The sequence below is a fragment of the Lacerta agilis genome, chromosome 2 (genome assembly GCF_009819535.1).
Source record: "Lacerta agilis isolate rLacAgi1 chromosome 2, rLacAgi1.pri, whole genome shotgun sequence".
NCBI classification, from domain to species: Eukaryota; Metazoa; Chordata; class Lepidosauria; order Squamata; family Lacertidae; genus Lacerta; species Lacerta agilis.
In genome coordinates this window covers 22,274,143-22,298,546 of record NC_046313.1, presented here as the reverse complement: position 1 = coordinate 22,298,546, position 24,404 = coordinate 22,274,143, and the positions used below count along the sequence as shown (strand labels likewise).

The 24,404-nt window shown below is 43.4% G+C and overlaps 1 protein-coding gene across 1 annotated transcript in view; it reads right to left on the bottom strand.

Moving 5' to 3' along the window:
• MAP2K6 (mitogen-activated protein kinase kinase 6) overlaps positions 1–24,404 on the bottom strand; it is a 66,521-nt gene that overhangs the window by 23,133 nt on the left and 18,984 nt on the right. The window contains exons 2-3 of the mRNA XM_033138918.1: positions 8,255–8,321; positions 3,813–3,861 (exon numbers count right to left, since the gene is read on the bottom strand). Of these exons, the coding sequence (XP_032994809.1) occupies positions 3,813–3,861; positions 8,255–8,321 (116 nt within the window). The remainder of the gene's footprint in view (positions 1–3,812; positions 3,862–8,254; positions 8,322–24,404) is intronic.

The window sequence follows — 24,404 nt, the reverse complement described above, 5'->3', positions numbered from 1 at the left end:
AAATTTACGCCATCCCTCTCCTGCACTGTTGTTCACTGGGGTAGGGGGAAATGTGTACACCTGCTGTGAATTTTGCACAAGTTAACACAAGACAAAAGTTAGACATGTTGGGTGTGCGCTGCTTTCCATACCCACATTTTTATTTCCTGGGCTAGACGACAAAAAGTTAAGTAGTTGGCACAGGAGATTTGATCTCCTCCTCTGCAAGGATGACGACCTGTCCCCATTCCTTCCAGTTCAGATGTCTGGCTTGGCCATTGGGCCTATGCCTGAATTTTACACATTCCTCCCTTGTTTTCTAGTTGTAGATAAACTACCACTATGGGTTTTCACATGTTGAGGCCTGAGAGGGAGAAACAGTTTTATTCTTCTGTGCTTTTAATTGCTGACAAAAGCAGTGGACCAAATTTCAGCTCTCTTTAAAAGACTGAGCAGGGATGAAGGGGAGATCGCAACAGCAAATGCATGTACAACTTATAGATCAAAATCTGCTTCCTCTATGAACCTTTTGGAACATCTCTCCCTTCCTGGGACAGAAGGGAACCTGCTTTTTTTTGGAACAAAGGCATTCTACACCAGACATCTCTTTGATGCAATACTGGGTCATTGTGCTCCAGATGGCTCTCTCATTCCCTCCCATCTCAAAACACCAAATGTGGCGGGGGGGGGGGCGCCTAGGTCTCTGAAAGGCAGACCTATAAAATGCTAATGAATTTACAACATTGCCAATAAATTTGCACTCTGCAGCTTAGGTGTGAGACGGAACAGAAAACACTCAGACAGCGCTAGTGCCCATCTGTATCAGCCTTTACATCAATCCTGCTGCATTTCCCCTCTTCTTCTAACCAAGAAAAATGTCACAGATTTGGTAAGAACTGGCCTTCAAGCAATACAGTACCTGAAAAAGGATGTGCAGAATTCCAAATTAGAGAGGATGGGAGAAACACTGATTGACCGATTGTTTAATTTCCATACCATTTAATATATTAAACACACATTAAGGCTAAACTCAGGAGGTATATATGCAGTGTTATCGGTTAAAATATGCAGCATTCAAGGATAAACATAGAATACTATGAAGAGGGGGATGGGAAGTCAATGGGTTGATGGTGAAGTATGTAAACTTTTGAAAACGCACACACACACACAGTGGTTTTTTCTTTAAAAAATGTTTAGGGGTACTCTCATTTTGACTCACGAAAATCACCATTTTATAGTTCAAAACGGGGAAAATAAATACAGTAAATGGACAAAAGTACAAAGATTCACAAAATGTTTAGGGGTATGTGTACCCCTGCGTACCCCCAGTAAAAAGCTCTCTCTCTCTCTCTCTCTCTCTCTCTCTCTAGATATATATATATATCTTAATTCTGTTGAATCAGATAAAAGGTCCATTCAGTGCAGCACCTTCTTCCTCTTAAATGACCAACTAGAAGCCTATAGGAAGACACACAAACTGGACAAAAATGTGACAGCCCAACGGGTTAAGCTTTTTCTCATCGCTACGTCTGCAGCAACCGTGTAGCGTGCAGACATGGGACATTTCAGAACATACGGAATTCCTCCTTTTGCCTTTACACCCAAACAGCACTGATCAGCAACACGATCCACGGCTGATGTTCTGCTGACAAACTCACATAATTCCTCTAAATAGGTGCAGTTGGACCTGCTGGCACACCTCGAACGCTCGTTTTACTAGCGGTCCCCCTGCTGCCGTAAAAGTTGAATACTGGGTCTGCTTGAAAATTACGGCCTTGAGAACGACGCCTTGTAGCTTCCTTGCTTAACAGCAGCGAGAGCAAGTGTTTGGAGGTAGCTGCTAATGCTAGCCAGAGCTTAGCAATAAGCATTTGGCGCTGAGCAACTGTTGCTATTAATATATCAGTAAGCAGGTGCCTCTGTAGAGATGTTACATAAAAAGCTGGGGGGGGGGGGTTAGGAAACGCAACCAGGCCTATTAATTTGGGTTATTCCTCGACGGAGCAGTAGGAGTCACCAGAGAATGAGGCAATCTGCTTTTCTTTTCTTTCTTTCTTTTTGCAGGGGATTTGTATACAGGTCTCTTTCTTAACTATTCCCATAGTCAGATCTATGAATTCTTCATTTTTGTTTCTAATAATAATGTATACACACATACATACATACATACATACCCCAGCCACTCTGGGCAGCTTACGGCACATATAAAAACCTAATAAAATGTCAAACATTAAAAAAAATCCTGATACAAGACTGCCTTCAGATGTCTTCTAAAAAGTTGTGTAGTTCTTTATCTCTGTGAACATTTGGTGGGGGGGGGGTGTTCTACAGGGAGGGAGCCACTGCCGAGAAGGCCCTCCACCTGGTCCCCTGTAACTTCAGTACACCCAAGTTAAAATAATGTAATCAAAAGATGCCCATATATATTTTAAATGGTACAAAAATGTATTTCAATATCCCACCCACCAAAGCCTGAGGACTTGAAACATATATTTAAAAAAAAAAATGAAAGCTGGTTTGAATCAGAGCTCTAGTTCACCAGCCATTAAATCCCACATGGAACAGACTTTTCGTGAGTCAGTTTGGGTTTCTCTGTACTGGTGGTCAAACAGCTGGCTTCCGTTTGATTTTGCAGCCATCTCACACGTGTCTTAGATCTTAAACTATTAAAAATATGCAAGACTTGACCATCTAGCCTGCATCTACTGCAGTCACACTAGGGAATTCCCATGACAACGGCACATCCAGTCTTGGACTTGGAAGTGAATTTTGCACACACTTACGATTGCCCCAGTGGGTCTCAGCTATTAGCATAGCGAGCGTCACCAAGTCAAGCCTCTCCGGAGCAAAGGCAGATGGTTGCCTGACACAGTTTCATGTTAACACAATTTGGTTATCATTTGCATCTCATTTTCCAAACTTAGGTGGATGCCAAGCAGTAACTGTTGGACTAACACGATATTCTTATTCACAAACAGATGCTCTCGTACATGAAAAGCTTAAGTCAGCCGTCAACTGAATCTTGTGGACCACGGGATGCTGCAATACACATTTGTCTGGAGAATGTGGTATTCAACTCGAGTCTGTCTTCAAGGCAAGGGACCAATACCGTAAGTCGAGGGTCAGCAAACTTTTTCAGCAGGGGGCCGGTCCACTGTCCCTCAGACCTTCGGGGGGGCTGGACTATATTGGGTGGGGGAATGAATGAATTCCTATGCCCCACAAATAACCCAGAGATGCATTTTAAATATAAGGACACATTCTACTCATGTAAAAACACGCTATTCCTGGACCGTCCGTGGGCCGGATTTAGAAGGCGATTGGGCCGGATACGGCCCCTGGGCCTGAGTTTGCCTGCCCATGCCGTAAGTGAAGCTACTTTTAAAAGTGCAGTTGTGTGATTGCACAAACCACTGCAACGACTTGGTGTCAACCACCAGGAAAGTTGTTGTGCATAGTGGCATCCAATGAGGGCCTGCATATACCAGCCAGACACTCCCTAGCAGGGTCTCACATAGGTCTTACTATTGCTCCTGAGTAAGACGGAGCTACCTCCTTGATACACCCAAGCAATGTGGGAGAAAATACACAGCTTTACTCGAAGGGTGTCCAAATGCAAAGACAACATCAGCGAAGAGGTGAGAAGTCAGAAGCTTTAGTTTGTTTTGGTAGGTGAAATTTTTAATAAAGTGAACAGGTGAATCAAGTAAAGAGGGTCAAGAAGCTCAATGACTTCTGTGCCAAGGAATGGGATTAGCAGGTTACTTATAAGCCAACCCTGTTAAGTTCACTTCCTTCCCAGCTTTAGAAGTTGTATTTGATCGTCACCGTACCTTGTCGCCAATGGAGATGCAGGCTTTGGAGTCCAAATCTCTAGGTGGCCTGCGAAATAGAAAAAACGAAGGCCCAGAAAACAGATTAGGAAGGAAGTATTTCAGGGCTCATATAAACACATACAAGCACTTCATTTTGATTCCATCCTTTCATCCCTCAAGGAAATCAAGGTGACCCAGGCAGGGTTCCCAGGCAGTCTTCCATCCAGGCACGGGGCAATCCAAGGCCTGCTTAGCTTCAGCGAGGCTGGTGTGCTATGCGCTTTCTTTAGACCATGCGCCGGGAACCAAATGTGAATACATGTCATGTATACACAACATCAGAATTAGCCAAGGGTCACTCGGAAGGAGGGGTCTTTCCCATTTTTAATCCAGCTTCCTGGTAAGAAACATGGTCGATCCTTTGAGATAACAATTGCAGCTCTTTACTTCACTACTACCATCACTACTAAGAGTTTTATAAAGATAAGGAGATATGTTGATACACACTCATGAGTAAGAGTGAGCTTTACGTTTGGGACTGACAGGAAGTCGAGAGGGTTGAGTCTTGTGGTTGATATGGTTTTTTCAGGTCTAATTTGCTTATTGTTGTTTTTTTTTAGGTTGTATTTGGGGGAGGGAGGGGGATGAGGGTGTTTGATTTTTTTTTCTTTTTTTTCTTTTTCTTTTTTCTTTGGTTTTTTTGTTGTTGTTGTTCTTTCTCCCTTTGGGTGTTATGTATATATGGATTGATGAAAGGATATGTACGGCTAACCTCATTTAAATTAGTGCAGTTTTGCTTTTTGTAACCAGAAAGGAAAGGAATAGTAACTTAACAAACTGATAACAATAAGTGACAATGTTATTTCTTTTTGGAAAAGTTTTTATTATGATTTGAAGTTGGATTATTTATTGTATATCTTTGTTGAACAGCCTATAAATAAACTATTTTGGAATTAAAAAAAAAAAAGAGATAACAATTGCAGCTACTGTCTACAAAGGGAGAAGTGGACCGTTTTCACAAGCTGTCAAAGTCTGACCCACATGAGCTTTTTAAAACAGCTTTCCAAAGAGAAAGCTCGGTCTCTCCCTCCCAAGTGACAAGCCCCTCCAAACATTCAAACGTTTCCTTCTTGCCTACAGAGTTTTTCTGACACACATTCCCCTTTCTAGCTCAAAATGGTGGCGGGCAAGGAACACCCCCAGCAGGAACACCCCCAGCAATACAATCACATATTGTTTTGAACCAGAGCCTGAATGATCCTAGAGCTGATCTGAAATGGGCCTGTGGCAGAATCGAAATATTTCATCTCCAAATTCCAGCCCCTATTTTGGGATTTGCCACTTGTTTTCTCTCATGCCACTGCAATATCTATTTTTAGTGCCCTCTCCACCTTAGAAAGGGGACGCAGGTGGCGCTGTGGTCTAAACCACAGAGCCTTGGGCTTGCCGATCAGAAGGTCGGCGCTTCGACTCCCCGCGACGGGGTGAGCTCCCGTTGCTTGGTCCCAGCTCCTGCCAACCTAGCAGTTCAAAAGCACGTCAAAGTGCAAGTAGATAAATAGGTACCGCTCTGGCGGGAAGGTAAATGGTGTTTCCGTGCACTGCTCTGGTTTGCCAGAAGCGGCTTAGTCATGCTGGCCACATGAGCCGGAAGCTGTATACCGGCTCCCTCGGCCACTAAAGCGAGATGAGCGCCGCAACCCCAGAGTCGTTCGCGACTGGACCTAATGGTCAGGGGTTCCTTTACCTTTACCTTTTACCACCTTAGAAATCACTGGTTCGGGGTTTCTCTACTTAGAAAAAACAGGGCTGCAAAAATTACATGGTGCAGTAAGAAACTAATGAAGTCAGGTAACCCCCAGCAAAAGCCGACATCTTTTCCATAAATAATAAATACTCTTCTATTTATGGGCAGCCTGTAAAAAAAAAAGACTGTATTTATCTTGTATTAATCTGCACCAGAAATAGCTAAGACCAAAGTGAGCAATGCTGAGCTTTTCCATAAATCCCTTCTTTTTGATGAAACATAAAGAGTCAGCCATGCTCCTGTTTTGCAAATGACTCCTAAGCCAATACGTAAGGAGGCGCTCAGCTGAATTGTCCAAGTAAATCCACAACCAGTGTACCCCATGGGTTTAACATATATGCCATCTTGCACAGCACCTCTTTTTTATGTTAAAAAAGTGTGCCCTATAACTCTCCCTCAAACTATCTACAGCCAAAAATAAGTGGGTCACTGAATGTGACCACTGTGACAATCTTCATTAAAAGTTTTCTTTTCTTTTTTTTAAAAAAAAGTATGCTTCAAAAGCTCTTGCTTTGATATAGATTGCAAATCTTTTATTTATTCATTTTATACCGCTTAATCATCGAAGCCTTTAATCGCATAACAGGAAAGCAGTATTTCCTTCTAATAACAAACAGCAGCTTGTGGGTGTAAACTGCTAAATTAAGCTACTACTTCCTTCTATACCTTAGAAGTAAAGGTAGACATTATGGTTAGCATGTGGCAGCCTGTGGAGCGATGGGTTGGGGAGGTAGAACTTTGTAGCATCACAACACAAGGCGAGTTCAACTGGATATTACAGGGGAAGGACAGAGTAAGTAGACATTTGATGACTGTTTATAGGAGCTGTCAGGGAACTGCCTCCTGGCCCGCTGAGGGGGATGGAGGGTCTGTTAGCATACAGAGAGCCCCAACACCAACTGAGCAGCAGCACCTCTTCCAGCACGAAAAGCAGCCACACCTCCAGTGGGGAGGAAAGGGAAGGGGTCAGCTGGGAGAGGAGAGGGCTTGAGGATGCTGCAAAAAGCCCCAGCACCTCACCTCGCTCGGCTGGTCAGGAGGGAAACACGCAGTTTCTGGTGCCCCAATTATGCAGAGGGGTGAAACGCAAGGAGGGTAGGAGGAGATTTGGGGTGCCAAAACTCTTATGCTGGGGAAGGAGCCAGAAGGGGCCACTCCCAGATTCTGCCAGCGACTGAGACAGACATGCCTTTTGTAGCTCTGCACTGTAAATAGTATTGCACAATAAAACTGCAGAAAACTGTTTGGGCTATTGCTCCGTTACTCGTGAAGCACCGTCACAGGAACCTTACAGGAGCAGCCACACTTTTTGATATTGCTAAGTCCGAGCTTTAAAAAAAAAAAAGTACCTTTGGTACTATAATCCCACCACTTCGACTGAAGGACAGGAAAATGACTTCATCTGTTGACAGTGCCAGCCGTAATCCTTCTCCAATCCTAAAAGTTGAGCCCCAGGAATCTCATTCTAGTCCAGCAAGTCTACAGAATCTGGCTCTGCACTCTCCCCTTTCCACATCACTTTCTCTATCTTAGGCAGTCCTCTCTTAAGGGCATATTTTAACGTCACCATTTGAGGTGTCCTGGAATTTGACTTTCTAATGCTGCAGACCCATGTTGATGGCACAGCCATGGCCCCTTGAAAGATCAAAGGAGGAAGGGGGTGGGGGTGGAAAATTGCCCTCCACGAGGCAATTAAAAGCCCTCCTAAGTGAATCTTCTGTCTTAATAAGTCCTTTCATTGACTGCAAGGGCTGTCTCGGGTTCCTGGTGGAGATCAAGCTTCATTTCACTGTTTTGGGTTGTGGGGAGATTGTGGGAAGAGAGGAGGGGGGCAGCAAATGCTCAGCCTTGAAGACTGTGTTCAAAGAGGCACCATAAGCTAAAACAGACCCCCTTTTTGAGAGAGAGGCATGCAGCAAACACAGTACATGAAAGAGAAAATAACAGGGCATTGCCCAGTGCCAGACAGGGCAGATTAGAGAGAAAAGCCTCCTTGACATAACCCATATCTTACCTTGGAACAATGAGAAAAGTTGAGAGTCTGTTGTGCTACCTAAAGAACTGTCAGGGGGCCCTCGGGTAACAAGCAAGTCACCAGATTTCAAGGATCCAAGATACGCACCATGAGGCTGCCAAGACTAAGCAGGTTTATGTATTTTATCTGGAAGCAATGGAACCGACTTCCAAGGAAATCTGGTTAAACCAGTTTAAGGTGCTGGTTTTGACCTTTAAAGCCCTATGTGGCTTAGGACCCTCGTACCTAAGGGACTGCCTCTCCTGGTATGTCCCGTGTAGGACCTTAAGGTCCTCAAATAATAATCTTTTGGAGGTCCCGAGCAACAAAGATGCTAGGTTGGCCTCAACTAGGGCCAGGGCTTTCTCAGTATTGGCCCCGACTTGGTGGAACAGTCTATCACAAGAGACCAGCTGTTCCACCTGGCCGCTGCTTCTTGCTCTATGTACTCTGCACAAATGGGAGAGGACCCTGCCTCACTTCCATGTCGAGTCTGCATTCCTGGAGGCTCAAGTGAGGGAGGGGATTGGTGATGACCAGAAATAATGGCTGGCTAATACGCCAAGTTGACATTCATGAACCCGTGTTTCAATCCCCCACCCCAACCCAAAACAATCATGCTGAGATTTCAAGACATACGTAGAGCTCGTCTGTGGTTGTTCAAATGCTTCTTTAGGAATTTTCAGCCCTGGATTTTTCTTCCTGCCTGTGAAATAAAAAAACAGAGAGGGGTGGGGAATAAGAACAATTTTTCTTCGGGTTTCAGAAACATCTTGCAGCACAGGGCTTGATTGTAGTGCTTGATTTAAGTGCCAGGTCTAATTTGACACAGGCACCTGAATGCTTAAGAGGAGAGAGTTCAAAATACAAAGTTTCTTTGTTGGGATTCAGATTATACATTTTCGAGTTCTAACTCGATGCAGTCAGCAGTTCAGGCACACATCTGCATATTCTCAATGCTGCATTCAACACAGCAGAATAATATGGCTTCCTGACATGTCCATCTTTCCTTAATTTATTTTTTAACTCTCTAGCATCGCATTATATGGGGAGAGGAAATGCAAAATGTGCAGGTGATTTTTTTTTGGGGGGGGGGGAGTTGGGAAACCAAAGTGGGCACCTTTGTGATCATGTCTTCCAGTCAAAAGAGCTGTTGTGAAAGCCTTTGCAGTTTTTAATAGCTCAGAGCCCCATACCCTGGCTTTTCCTGATTCTTTCTGCGCCTGGTATTTTGAAACCCACGCAAGCCAAAAATGAAGCAACATGGAATGAAAATTGCAGGAATGAATGAATTTATCCTAAGGGCAAAACGGAGACTTGGTTAGCACAGAAACTGGGTGGCTGGGTCTGAAGGAGTGAGTCTCTATTAAGTAGGCACAAGGATCGTTCAGCAAGCAATTGTTTATACACTGACCTGCCAAACTCTTCTTTAAATCCCTTTAACCTGAACCCTGTTAAAAGGCTACTACTCTCTGGCCCGCCCCTCGCCTCCACACTGCGGCTCCGCCCAGCCCGCCTTGACGTCACGGCGCCCCGCCCCCAGGGGGTTGCTCCACGCACGCTGCCCCGGGTGGCGAAGAGCCTTGCTATGCCCCTGGTTTTACACAGGCGTTGTCAGCTGCTTTGAGGGCTTTAGGCAGGAAGCAGAACACAAATCTTCTAAATGAATAAATATACGCTATATTGCATACAGCAGGTGCTTTGTGGAACCGCATGATGCACAGCATCATGAATGGGAATGAAAGGGATACCCTCACTGGTGTGTTGTTGGGGGGATGTGGAGATGCTACAAAATATTGGAAGGGATTCAACAGCATTTCTATTGCTATTATGATTGTTCAATTTCAGGTGTCAGGTGGAAGGATCTCCTTTCCTCCCCCAAAAATCAAATACAAGAATATGTGTAGAGAAAATCTGTGAGGCTGTTTTGTGTCTTTCCTCTCACCCCCCTTTTGGACAGCCAGAAGTAGAAGACTGGTGTGCTGGCACAATAGATACAAATCACATTATATGCATCCCTGAACTGCCCTCCGACCTCTGGGTATAGGGCGGTATATAAATAATAATAATACAGTAACAACAACAACAACAACAACAACAATCCCACTACCACACACATTCGGTTTCATTTTGAACAAAACCAGGAAACCATGGTTCTCCAGTTATAAGCTGTTTGTTTTCAGCAAATTCAAAATGATGGACAAACCACCACACCACCTCCTTAGGCGTCAATTGCAACATTCGTCAATTAACTCTCCTCGTTAAAAAATGCCTCTCTTGATATTTAGCCTGTAGCTTCCAGTCATTGCAACATGTCTGGGTTGGCAAAAATTAAAAAAAAAAATGAAGGTGCCACTCTACAAACACATACCTTCATTTGCCCAAGTAGCTGGGGATTACAGGTTGCTAGGGAGCACAAAGAACAACAAACCCCTTTAAAAAAAAAAAACCAAGCCAAATTCAACCGTAACAATGGGAATAAGGGGGGGGGGAGAAGGAAGTATAATTGCAACATGGCTGCAATAAGGCGATTTGGGGTGGGGTGGGAATAAAATCAAGTCTTGGATTTCCATTTATTTATTTTTAGAAGATATTCGCTATGTTTCAGGGCCCACCATACTTTAATTTCTTTTAAACTGTGTATTGTGTTTAATATCTCGTTTCTAAATTGCTGCAACCTACCCCTGGTGAAGAATTTTTTTTTAAAAAAAGATGATGATGATGATGATGAGGTGAAGTGTTACAGCCCTTCAGAATGTCTGTGTCATGGTTCAGTCAGGACAGGCCCAAGATATTTTGTGGCCTAAAGTGTTATGACCCAGGGATCAGCTCCCCATCCTGAGGGGGAGAAGCCACAGATTCAGGTGACATCTCTGACCAGGGACACACAAAGTGCCCTTTAAAACAGCCTATGGCATCCCTGCCCTCTCAGAAATCAAAACACCAGAGGAGCTTTTGATACCTCTCTGGCCTGAAGAGTCTGCATTACCCTCTTCAGGATTCAGCCATTTCTAACCAGCACGCACGTTCCCAGTGCATGCACAGAGTTGCACAGGCTCCTGTCTCCCTTTAAAAAAAAAAAGGCTCAATGAATTCAATGAATTATCACACAAGCAGTACCCTCAATCAGTGTATATGTATCTTAACTATCCTTAATTTAAGATTTCAGTTACAGGTGCAATGAATACTTGATATTTATGACTTTTCTTTGTTGTTGTTGTTCAGTCGTGTCCGACTCTTTGTGACCCCATGGACCAGAGCACGCCAGGCCCCCCTAACCTCCACTGCCTCCCGCAGTTTGGCCAAACTCATGCTAGTCGCTTCGAGAACACTGTCCAACCATCTCATCCTCTGTCGTCCCCTTCTCCTTGTGCCCTCCATCTTTCCCAACATCAGGGTCTTTTCCAGGGAGTCTTCTCTTCTCATGACTTTTCTACAGAGACCGAATTAATGAACCTTGCCACAGGCTTGCCATTAAGTTCAATAATGAAAATCAATAGCTGCCCAAGAAACAGGTTGTCTGGGGAGGTTTCGCGCCAATATTTGTTAGGGATTCGTTTGAAACAAGAACATCCTTCCTGTTTTGTGTATACTGATAATTTCAGCAATTCACCGTACTTTTCCGTGTATAAGACTATTTTTTTTACTCTAAAATGATGTTCAAAATCTGGACTCGTCTTATACACGGATAGTATGTCCCCCCCCTCCCCATCTTCTTAAATCGGAGTCCTCCCAAAATAGGGGGCGTCCTTGCAGTTTGATGCCTGCACAGGGCCAAGGCGTTGTGCTGCGGCTGCTTTGGCAGAGCTCTCGAGTCCACCCCATGGTGGCTGGAAAGGGGGAGGGGGAGCTATAGGCGCAGTGGCGGCAGCAATTAAAGGAGCTAGTAAAAAAAATCAAGACTTCTCACATCCTGCTAGAAAAGCTCACAGCCTCAGCGGGGCTCGGGTGTATTGGATGTTAATCCGTTGGTTATTCTTCCTCATGATTTTCTGCAGCGGTGAACTTCAAACGTTATACTTCCAGGTGCTGCTTCCTACATGGATGGGAATGGTGAGGAGTTCGCTGGAGAGCCAGTGTGGTGTAGTGGTTAGACTAGACGAAGGCATTTCCAACAGTTCATACAGGTACTTGCTTGGGATGGAGAACATCAAACCACGAGGCCCTCCAGGCTACTTCCCCCATTGGCCTTGCTTTGCATCCCAGCCAGAATGTGCCCCCTGGTTCTGGGACTCTTCAAAGGGAGCTGGTACTGGAGGAAGAACTGTGAGGGGAGAGACTCCATCAGGCAAGGCCTTCTTCCACATGCCTTGCCCCACCCTCTAGTCTTTGCTTCTCAATTTTTTATTGTATTATTTTATGTACTGTGGCTTGCCATTGTTTTATTGATTAGTTTAGAAATTGTTTATTGTAAATGTTGAGTGGATTTCTGTTTAATTTTTATATGTTGATATTATTTTATATTACTCTAATAATTGTTGAATGTTACTTTTTGATGTAGGTTGCTAATTTTAAATTTTTGTTTTATTATCACATTTTTGTATTGCATTATATTGTTATAAGATGTACATTTTTTGTTTCTTCTGCTTGTAAACCGCCTTGAGTATCATAAGATAGAAAGGCGGTATACAAATAAAAATTATTATTATTATTATTATTATTATTATTATTATTATACATGGGGACATTTTATAGGCGGGAAAATACGGTATATATCACTTAGCACTGTGGTTTCTATAACATATATCACCCACAAACACAATTACATAGCCATAGGAGGTTTTCCACCTTTGTCTTGATGCTTTCAATGCTCCTTTTGATGTTGCAAAGTACAGAATGGATTCTCTTTACCTGCTTAACGAAACAGGCAGCACTATGAAATACAGTGTGTGTGTGTGTGTGTGTGTGTGCGCGCGCGCACGCGCACACACACACACACACACATGCCTTTTCCCTTTACTAGGTTTTTGGCATGTTAATATGCTGCCCTGATACTCCTCGAATCTCACAGAAATCCCCCTGATCTGGCAACTTGCCTTGACACCTGCGTACTTGCCCCTGAGCAAACCCGAGGTCCTCCACTTAACAACCGTCTCAATCTGGCTCAGCGCCTCTTTCATTACAACATCACAGCATCACAACAACCAACCAACCCTTTCCCACCCTCCCAACCTAACACACATGAAATCCTGCTTGATCTGCTAATGGTGTCATCTATGAAATGCTAATGACAGGGCAAGGAGACAAACAGGGACGTAGCAACCACAAAGCAGAAACAGACATTCCCGAGTCCTCTATTCAAGCTGACTGCAGCTAGGCCGTGCTTCCATTCATCTTGGAGACTATTAAAAAAAAAATAATAGCAAACCAGGTAGGAAAGATTCCCATCATCCACAGGTGTGAAAGGTTTACCAGAGGAACAATGAGGCCTGCTTCCTGCATTATCCTTTCCTACAAACACTGATCTCCATTATTTCCCATTGCTCACAACAGCTGCCCAATCCACCTATCTGGGATACTAGACATATACCGGTATGACTGCAGTTTCCTGTACAGGCAACAGATAACATACAGAGCAGCCCAAAGGCTAGCCCTGGTTGGAAGTTCAAAAGACAGAAGAGTTGGGTCAATATTAGCAGTTTTTCGAATTTTGTTTGTGTGACAGTACTAGAAGAGTAAGAACCAAGGCGAGGGATTTCAGCTGTGATTGGTTTTTGTTGCTTGTATGTCTTAAGGGAATGCAGTCTGCAGGCAGCTCTCAACTTACACAGGGGTTACATTTTGGAAATAGTGCGTAAAATCATGCAGAGTCACACACACAAAGTGGGGGAATGGGTTCAATTGTGGGTGGGACTGCCAAAGTCATTTTCCCGAACGCTCGCCCCAATTTAAAATGAAAGTAATCTTTCTGTCAAGCATGTAAAGCAATGTTCGAAACACCCATTGTTCTAGGCGCATTTTGCAACAGGGAATTCCATTAGTGCAAGCAGTTTTTGAGCTCTGGGCGCAGTACTGCGCTTAAGATTTTAGATTAAAACTGCAGTGTGGAAGGAAAGGAGGACCTTTTTCTGCCCCCCCCCCACTTCCAGCTACTCTCTGAAGACTGGAGAAGGGACCCTGTTGAGAATATTAGGGGGGTGGGCAGCGGAAGGACCATGTGAAAAATGAACGTAATATTTTAGTTGCAGTTCATTCATTTTCAGCTTTGTATTCTTGTTATAAAAGAAGGGCAGAAAAGTTATCTTCAAAATAAGACCATCATTACGGATCATTTTCCAGGGCTGTTACTTAATGATTCCAGCACAGGCAAGGCAGCTATTAACTTGGCTGTGCTAGAATCATTAACTAACAGTCCTAGATAATGATCTATAATGATGGTCTTATTTGCTTAGGTATCAAGAAAGAAGATTAGGGGGCTATTTGGCAACTGCTGTGTTTGTGAATCCTTGGGTTTACCAATATATTGGTCATTCTCTTTCTGCAACCGCATTCATTTTCGAGCAGGAACAGGGAACCTCCAGCGCATGGGCCAAATTTGGCTTGGCAGGGGATCCTAATTTGGCCCGTGAGGCTGTTTCCTGCATCCACACCTGATGTAATGCGGTAAAGATTTGGCCGCGAAGGAACAATCAGGAGTCTCAAAGTGCACTCTCAATTGTTCCTTGGCAAGCAGGGGTTGTATTCAGTGCCTTTTAATAGCAAGCCTCACTGTGTTGGGGTCCACTCAGGAGCTCTCAAGTGGCACCAATCCCTTCTGAAAGTCGGGCTTGCGGTTCGTAGTTCTCAACTGAAAGGCGCCGAATGTAAGCTTTGCTGGGATTGGCTGCTTTTGAGAGTTCTCAATTTTGAGCTCCCACATGTCACTGGTCCCTGCTGAAAAGGCCCACTTTCTGCAGGAATCTTCCTTTGCAGACCAACTTGCGTTCAAAAATTGTCCTTCTTGCGGACATGGTTTCAAACCAGACCTGCAAAAGGAAGGAAAGACAGAATTCAGAAATGCACTCTAAGTGCATTCCTTATTCCTTCCTTTGAAGTTGAGTCACCTAATGTCATGCCGAGTGGTGGGCAGCCCAGCCCATCTTTGTCAAAAACATGCAGATGGGGATCAAGTAGACATGGACTTGAATGGTCTCTATTGGATCTCTGTCTTCATACATGGTATAGAGCCAGGACTGAGAAGTGAGGAAGCCAAAGTCTGTGTGTGGCACATATTATTAAAGATGGTGACTATTTAAGCAGACTGTAGGCTACACACCTCAAAATGATTTCTTCTGAACCAGGTGACAAACATGGTTCAATGTAAAGAAAATCCAATTCATGACATAGTGATGGCATCTTAACAGGTTGTGTCCATTTGGAGACATCTCCAGGTTATGGAAATCCAATTCATTTCAAGCTCTGTGGAGCTCCAACATATCTAATTTCTCTTTCTTTTTCTCTTTCTCTCTCATCTATCTATCGTACTGTATTTTTTAAATGAGGTTTCTTTATGACACAGGTTTTTTGATGGATCTGGTTCCAAAATCTTATTCATTTTTGTTTAACTAACTGTTCCACGCATTTAAAAACATTTTATCATGTGGATTCTTCGTTGTTTCAAGATGTATTTCATTTCATGATTAGGTAAGGTGCTTTGTGAAGGCTTTGCCCTAAAAAGCGGCTTCTAAACAAGGATATCATCATAAATGGTTAACAGCTTCTGAAGAAACCAGAAGGAAGCCATGGTTTAGCGCTGGCTTCCAGATCATGGCTTCTTTAGAAGCCATTAATCATAGCTCCTGGCTTTGATGTTAACTGGAAGCTCTGGTTAACCAAAGCTCCTGGGCTTGTTCACTTGCTTGCACAATGGGAGGAGCGTGTACTAGGTCTCAGCATATCTAGGAAAGGCAGAATGGAAATCTTTTAAACGCTGAGAGACGCCAATGTTTCAAAGCAAGAACATTGCCAAGAGTTTCAGCTTGCAGCTTCTAGGATCACTTTCCCTAATCCCAGTTGTTTACAGTAAGCCTCAGAAGCTGAAAAAGTGTGGCCTGTTTTCAATACATCATGAACTTCACGCCCCACACTGGGTGGTATTGGCGCTCCCAGAGACTGCTGCTACTGCTGCTGTTATAGCGAAACTGACTAATGCTACATTCATTCATAATGGCCTCCTTTGTTATGACAAGCCCACTGGGTGGAATACACTGGTTCCAAGAGCTACCATGTGCTGCTTCCTGGGATCTACAAAGGGCTGCCTTCAAACAAGCCACTTTAGCTTCAATACTGTCCACCTTGACTTTTAGCCACTCACCAAGGCAGAAACATTCCCCAGCTTAACTACCTGTAACTGCAGATCAGGGTTGTCTTAAGCATATGCAGCGCCGGGGTGCGAACATCCGCCTGGTGCCCCCAACACAGGTTGCCCAGTCCCAGGTGCATAGGAGTATGGAGCCGTCCGGCCACCTCAGCATCTTGCTGGCTCAGTTGCCCCCAAACACGTGGCACAGAGCCACCCGCAGCAGAAGAACCTGCCACAGCGCTCCTACTGATGGGCAAGCTCTTCTCCGGACTCAACTCTCGGGCCCCGGACTCTCAGCCTGGCGCCTCTGAGAGCCAGGCGCCCAGGTGCCCCGCACCCCTAGTGCCTATGGGTAAGACGGCCCTGCTGCAGATTCAGAAGGTGGTGGGGGAGAGGCACTTCAATATGATCCATTTCTACAGATCAGACTTCTGATATGGAGTACAGTCATACCTCGGAAGTCGAACGCAATCCGTTCCGGAAGTCCGTTCAACTTCCAAAATGTTCGGAAACCAAGGCACGGCTTCCGATTGGCTGCAGAAAGCTTCCTGCAGCCAATCGGACGTTCAGGTTCCAAAGAACGTCCGCAAACCGGAACACAAACCGGAATGTTTGCAGCGTTTGGGAGCCAAAACGTGCGACTCGCAAGGCATTCGGCTTCCGAGGTACGACTGTAGTAGCATTTGCATATGCAAACCTCCTCCACCTAAATCACCTAAAAATTTGGGTAGGCAAACTGAGGATCCTGCCCAATTGCCTTCTAAACCCGGCCCGCGGACAGTCCAGGAATCAGCTTGTTTTTACATGATTAAAATGTGCCTTTTATTTAAACTGCATCTCTGGGTTATTTGTGGGGCATAGGAATTCGTTCATTGCCCCCCCACACACAAAAAAATATAGTCCGGCCCCCCACAAGGTCTGAGGGACAGTAGACCGTCCCCCTGCTGAAAAAGTTTGCTGAACCCTGACCTAAATGGATTGGCATAATCCAAAAGGGCTGCAGCACATGAACCTTAAGAACAGTTGCCCTGAACCTCTGCACAAATGTTGAGTATTTGGGCCTTGGTTTTTAAAAAATAACTTAGAGAAACATTTTAACATTCAGTGCTCACTAGGAGTGTAGGAGAAAACTGGGTGGCATGTGTTGGTTTGTTTTTTTATGTTTCCCTTTAAGTCCAGTCCAGACAGTCAAATCTATCTTTGCTTCTCCTCAGGAAACACAAGTGCCAGAGTACATCATCTGAGCAAACTGCATTTGTTCCTTTCATGTTCTTTGCCTTAAGTGGCAAAACAGAAGTAACGCAGTGTATGGCTTACTCTGGTTTTAAGAACAACAACAACAACAACAAAAAAGATTCTAGCAGGCAGCTACTGAAAAAAATCTAACCCAATGCATACCCAAGCCAGAAGAAGTGGGGATATTCAGGTGACACTCGAAAAATTAGAATATCATGGAAAAGTCCATTTATGTAAGCAATTGTTTTCATTAGCTACTGGAATTAAATATATGAGATAGACTCATGACATGCAAAGCGAGATATGTCAAGCCTTTGTTTGTTATAACTGTGATGATTATGGCGTACAACTGATGAAAACCCCAAAGTTGAAATTGTTAATTTGGGGTTCTCACCAGCTGTATGCCATAATCATCACAATTGTAACAAATAAAGGCTTGACATATCTCGCTTTGCATGTCGTATATTGGTTTCACCTTTTAAGTTGAATTACTGAAAGAAATGAACCTTTCCACAATATTCTATTTTTTTTTCGAGTTTCACCTGTACAGTGGGGGGAAATGACATCGTAAAGCATTTCAGTAAGTTTGCCACCAGCTCCAAAGGCACTGCTATCCGGTTTATCAGTGCAACCAGCCCACCTGCAAGGTTTGTGCCGTGACAACATTCCACAGTTCATAGCATACAGTGAGGATTATATTCTACAAAGTGCAATTTGGAGGAAGGGGAGGCAAAACTGAAATAACAAGGTTGTTGCTGGTGAGGGTTGAAGTGCACTAGATGAACTGTGAAAATTGCAGGGATGTTTGTACAGTCTCAGTTCAGAGCACGGCATGGTTACTTGCCTCTCAAAACATTACCCCTCGTGTGAGGAAAGTCCACTAATTTCTAGCACCTGCAGAAGAAGAACCTAGTTGGGGGTTGGATTGCAATTCATTTTGGCGAGATTTTAAGCAGCCGATTTATATGAAAATTGCAATTAACCCCCACCCCCTCAAAATAATATAAAATACGGAGCTCAGCTGCCCAAATCTCTGTCCGTGTAAACTTTTATTTTATTTTAAGTATTTATTTGATGAATTTGCACTCTGCACTTACAATCAGAATGTCCTCCGTGTGGGGTGGGGGTGAGGGGTAACACAGAATATTTGTTTCATGGCCTCCCAAAAATTTTCCACTTTAATGTTTTCATTTAGCTATTGCTGAACATTTCCATGGGTCCCTTGCTGTGATTTTTCTGACTACCTAGGTTTCCCTCGAAATTACCCCTAATAAAAATAAATTTTAAAAAATTCGAAATTGGCCATGCTCATCTTTACACGCAGCCCTTGGAGGGCTGATCCTGGGTCAATGCAGCACGAAAAATGTTAGCAAACCCTGGCATAAAGGGGCGTTCACCCAGTTATGCCAGCAGCAACCTTAGAACACTGGGGAGGGGGTTCAGGCTGGGACAAGCTTTCATAGAATCATAGAATCATAGAGTTGGAAGAGACCACAAGGGCCATCCAGTCCAACCCCCTGCCAAGCAGGAAACACCATCAAAGCATTCCTGACAGATGGCTGTCAAGCCTCTGCTTAAAGACCTCCAAAGAAGGAGACTCCACCACACTCCTTTCATTGCATATGGTCAGCGCCTAAATGATATCAAGCGTCAGAACAACTTGGCCACAATAAGGAAATTTTGCCCATGGTATGACTATTTTCCACCTTCCCATTTAGACTCTGGCACCCTATCTGCATAACCTACCAATTCTAAAATATAGGTGCACTTTTACTCTCGCAAGATTGAATGTATTGCCCTCGGCTGTACCTGAGGGACAATTCCAACAGATTCCACACAAAAAACGCTTATGCCCTTGTGGAGATGGCAGTACCGAATTGGTGGCGCATGCCCTGCTGGCTTGCACTCTTTATAAAGACTTGAGGAATGAGATTATCACCCCTCTTTTATTGTCCATTCCGGGTCACCCAACCACTGCCACAGTGCCCTTTCTCTTGGCAAAACAAAATAAAAAATAAAAAAAATTCCTTCCAGTAGCACCTTAGAGACCAACTAAGTTTGTTCTTGGTATGAGCTTTCGTGTGCATGCACACTTCTTCAGATACTTCTTCAGATTTTGGCAGATCAAGATGAGCAGGTGACAGCAAAGGTTGCAAGGTTTTTAGCTGGGGCAATCAGAATAAGGTCCACTCTTTGACTATTAATTCAAACCCCTAAAATGTACTTTATATAATTGACTTTTTATTTCTATTATTTGTATATTATATTGTTGTTTTATTGCTATGGCCGATGGCTGACGCAAATAAAAATTCATTCATTTATTCATTCATTGCATATGGCTTTCACAAAATTTGTAACAAGCTCAAAGATATATTGTGCAACATACCACGTTTTCAAATACAAATGATGTACTTGGATAGCTCAGTTGGTTAGATCAGGTGCTGATGATGCCAAGGTTGCAAGTTTGATCCCTGTATGGGACATCTGCATATTCCTGCATTGCAGGGGGTTGGACTAGATGATCCTCAGGGTCCCTTCCAACTCTATGATTCTATGAATACTGGCAATACCATACAAAACATGGTATGTAAAGACCAGAATGAAGGGTTTTTTTAAAAAAAAAAAGCAGAAAAACAAAGGATTAAAATTTAAAAAATAAAAACCAGCTAATGAATTCTTCATCAAATCATGGCATGAAGGCAATTTTTGAAATCCCCTTCGCATAGATCCTTGTGGCAACCCATGTGAAAAAGTGATACCCTACAATTCAAACAAAACAAAATCATTATCTGACAACAGATTGCCATCAAAATTAAGCCCAGTAAAGGTTTGCTATCACAATAAAATAGTATCTAGAAATTTTTAAAAAGTCTTCTAAGTATGAAGGACAAAAAACATGTAGTATGGAAGACCAACTCCCAGTAATTTCACTAAGCCGTTTATGCTGAGACAGAGAACCCTGGTGATATTGGCCATCCATCATGGCTGATAGCATAGTCTGACAACTGACAGCTGTAAAGGCTTGCATGTGCGTAGGAAAAATAAGATTAACTAAACAGGAAGCTCTGCAATGGTCATTTAAAAAAACAAAAACCCAACCACCTGGAAAACTTTAAACTTAAAATTAAATTGCTTTATCAGACAACACACTTCATTTAAAAGTCCTATCCCTTGAGATTAATGAGGGTGAGCAAAGAAAAATAGAGTAATAGCTGAGTATTATTATATATATATCTGGAAACTCAAGTGTTGCTATTCTGTAGTGTGATATACTGGTAATACAGTGAAGATGGGTATCTATCTAGAGAGTTTTCCAGGTTTTTTTTTTAGTAGTTAGTAGTTTTATTTGATCTCGCTCTGCATCTGCCAGTATCTTTGTGCATTCAGCGGCTTCCATGGGCAGAAAACACACACACACATACACACACACACACACAACTTGCCATTTTTGTTGTATATTGTACAGTATTCTGGCATGCGTAAAGCCCAGTGTCCAAAGTCTAGTCACAAAGAATGCACTGGAAAATTCACAGATGTCAAAGTATGCATATGTCAACAAGTGCTGGTCAATGGACCCCTCCCCACAAGGACCATGAACCACAATTACTACTTCCTGACAAACAGATAATCTCACTGCAACACATGTTATAATGTGGCCTCCAAACAGCCAATTGTCTTTTCAAAAACCTGCAAACAAGAGTTGGCTATACATAATAATCCCACCCCCTCTATTACAAGCCAGGAAATCCTGCAAAGATGACTCAGTTTTCTATTAATCATTCAGTCTCAGAAGAGAATGGCCATCATCCCATCTAGCGCAAATCCCGGCACTTGTTTTCTTCCCCTTTCACCAGCCCCTCGTATCCTGCTAACTCCACTTTTAGAAGAAGAAGAAGAGGAGGAGGAGTTTGGATTTGATATCCCGCTTTTCACTACCCGAAGGAGTCTCAAAGCGGCTAACATTCTCCTTTCCCTTCCTCCCCCACAACAAACACTCTGTGAGGTGAGTAGGGCTGAGAGACTTCAAATAAGTGTGACTAGCCCAAGGTCACCCAGCAGCTGCATGTGGAGGAGCGGAGACACGAACCCAGTTCCCCAGATTACAAGTCTACCACTCTTAACCACTACACCACACTGGCTCCGTTTTATTTCCTAAATCAATCAAGCCTCTCTTAGAGCTGTTACATCAGTCTTGCGTTTGACACATCGCTTGCTGGAGATCAGACAGCTAATGTTCCCAGTATATGAACATTTGGAGGGTACTATGTAGTACCCTTTAGATGTTGCTTCTTGATACTGATTTATATACTGCTATCTATTAACATCCTTCGAAATAAGGAAATACTTTACACTAGGAGTTTCCATCCTGCCGCAGCATGCAGAGTCCCATTGATTTGTTTGAAAATGGGTCAGTTTCAGCACTGGACCACGTCTGTTGTTAAGAGGGAACGAGGAAATGCAGTTTTAAAAAATGAGAGGGTGGGTGTTATTGGCCTTTGTTGTGTTTTACTGTTGCATTCCATGGCAGGCTTAGTTCTGCAATTTATTTATATTCTGGGATTCGAAAAGGATTCACCAGATTGTTCTTCTTCACACTTACAAAAGAACTCACATTTTTCTGACCCCTGGGGGGAAAAAAACACTTGTCATTATAAAAAAGACCAGAACAAGATTTTGAGGAACTTTGCAGTATATCTTGTAATTGCATGCTAACATTATTTGTATTTGCTTTTATATTTAGCTAGTTATTTAAAACTGCCAATAAATCTAAAGTTGCATATATTTTCCACTAGCAGGAACGGCATGGTGTCGCTTGGAATTTCTGAGACATCAGAGCAGTTGTTTTTTATTTTATTTTATTATTTTATTTTATTTTATTTGCCTTTTACAATGTTTCGAAAATAGAAAATAAACAAATTCCACCTATGTTTTCTGCAACTTCCCTCCCCACCCCACCCTCGGCAGCGGTTCCTAATTTTATATCATTTTCTTACCGGATAAACACAAAAGTCAGAGCAGTTTTGATAGGTTCTGTCTATCACCTTGGTCCCAAACGGTGTCCAATTTTATAAAGGTTCAAAATGTAGACAAATACTTGTTCCTTTATTTCAGGAACCATCGTGCGAAACTGGGTTACGACACTTTAAGAAGCGTACAAATGTACAGAGAACGGACAAATAGTTTCCAAAATGAAGAGTGGATTTTAGAGCTTTGTTGACAAGAGGTTGGTGGTGGATAAATTCCTCCAAGCTGGACTTGGAATGCGACCGAAACTTCCCCACCTTCCCCCAGAGCTCCAAACTTGCTCATAACTCACTCTGAGGTTGCAGCAGAATAATGTCTCTCTCTATCTCCATCGTTCGTCCCTGGCTCTTGGAATACTGCACCACCACTGGTAACAGGATTCCTCTGAAGAGCAGGACCTTCCTCCCTCCATCCATCCATCTGGTAACATCACTAGCATAGCTCAGCTGTCACTGAGTAAGTCGGGGACAGGGAAACTGTGGCTCTTCAGATGTTGTTGGACTCCCAACTCCCATCACTACCAGGCAGCACTGTCAATGGCCAGGGATGATGGGCTTTGTAGTCATGGGTTTCCCCATTGCAACAGTACATGAAAAGGGAAAGAAAAGTTTGGACCTGAGTGGCTTAGATTAAAATGTGAGTCAGAGATAATGTTCAACCTTGCACCAAGCCAAAGATTCGTTGATTAACCAATGTATCTCAGAGGCTAGATTATAGCATCTCCCACTCTGGTGCAGTAAATTGCATCTTGGACAACACTGAAAACGTCAAAAAAAATGACAAAGAGAAAAGAAAACATCTTCATATCCAGATATTTTAAAATCGTTGCAAAGCTACGGCCTTGTGGGAGTGAAAGAACAAGACTGATTGTTCTGATAAAAAGTGTCTCCCGTTCTAGGAAAAGTTAACTGAACAGTCACAGAACAAGCTTGGTCCTGTCAGTCGCAGGGCAATAAAGGAATAAATGGGAAAACAACACAACGGCCAGGGAGAGGGCTGGAGACAGACAGACAGCTCGTACGTGGAATGGTGACTGGAGAGACTATCGCTCTGAGTCATGTTGCACCAGGAATGAGCTGGTGTTTGCAGATGCCACGCAGCGACATTTTGCAGAAGATGAATCTTGCATCCTTCAATCAGCGACGATCGTACAGCTCTGTTCCCATCCTGGAGGCTCAAGGTGGAGCAACTGCTCATCACCTCACAGGAGCGGGTGAATGCTGGAAAACGATGTGGATGCAGACAAAGCCATTCAAATGAAGCCCGGTCGGTCACTTTATATCGGGGTACCGAGTTCATTCATAGGCCAACCGCGTCCACCCCGATTACACACGGACACAGTGAAGATAAATCTCTTTCAGCTCAGGAGAGAATCAATGCAGCACTAGGCTTGACAAAAAAAAATTCACAAGCCCTTGTAACCTCTGTTATAAGTTATCTCTTAAACCAATACCAATAAAAATCCAGAGACGTGGGCAGCTGGGGGAGCGCTGCTTGCGATTCCCCCATGGTGCATAAATCACACTTGCAGTTCCTTTCTACCCAAAGTTCAGCGGCTACACTGCCTTTTCATCCCAAAAATAGTGTTTTCCCCATTGCTGCTTATCTCAAACACGGAAAACCACAGGAATTTCAAGCTGTAAAAAGAAAAAAAAACTGGATTGTGAGTCGTTTCAGTGGGGATCCTTTTTGTTTAGCAGATGCTTAATTTTCTCATCCTTGTGACCAGCCCTCTCAGGTCACTGGATTCCAGTGCACATTGCCTTTTGAACCTTTTAAAAGACCACAGTAACTTAAAGCATTGTTGATTCTAAAAACCAAACAAAATGGGGAGAATTAACACTGCTGTGCGCATGAGGACATACCTATTTTCCAATAAATAGTACTGTGAAACATAATAAACCACACAAAAGAAAACGGGAACTGTAGTTGGAAAAACTTGACAGGCTGAGTTAAGCAAAGTCTATAAGTCACTTTGTTGTTGTTGTTCAGTCGTGTCCGACTCTTCGTGACCCCATGGACCAGAGCACGCCAGGCACAACTATCCTCCACTGCCTACTTGACACGCTTTGTTTTTAACACACACCTCCCTTCAATATTGAGATATCAGGAAAAAAAATGTGGTCCCCATTTGCAAGACCTGGTTTCTGTGTTTCACATTTGAACACCCAGTTTCCAAGAGGGGAGAAGAATTTATACCACCTACGACTAGATGTTGACATTTATTCCCATATTTCCTCTCTTGTT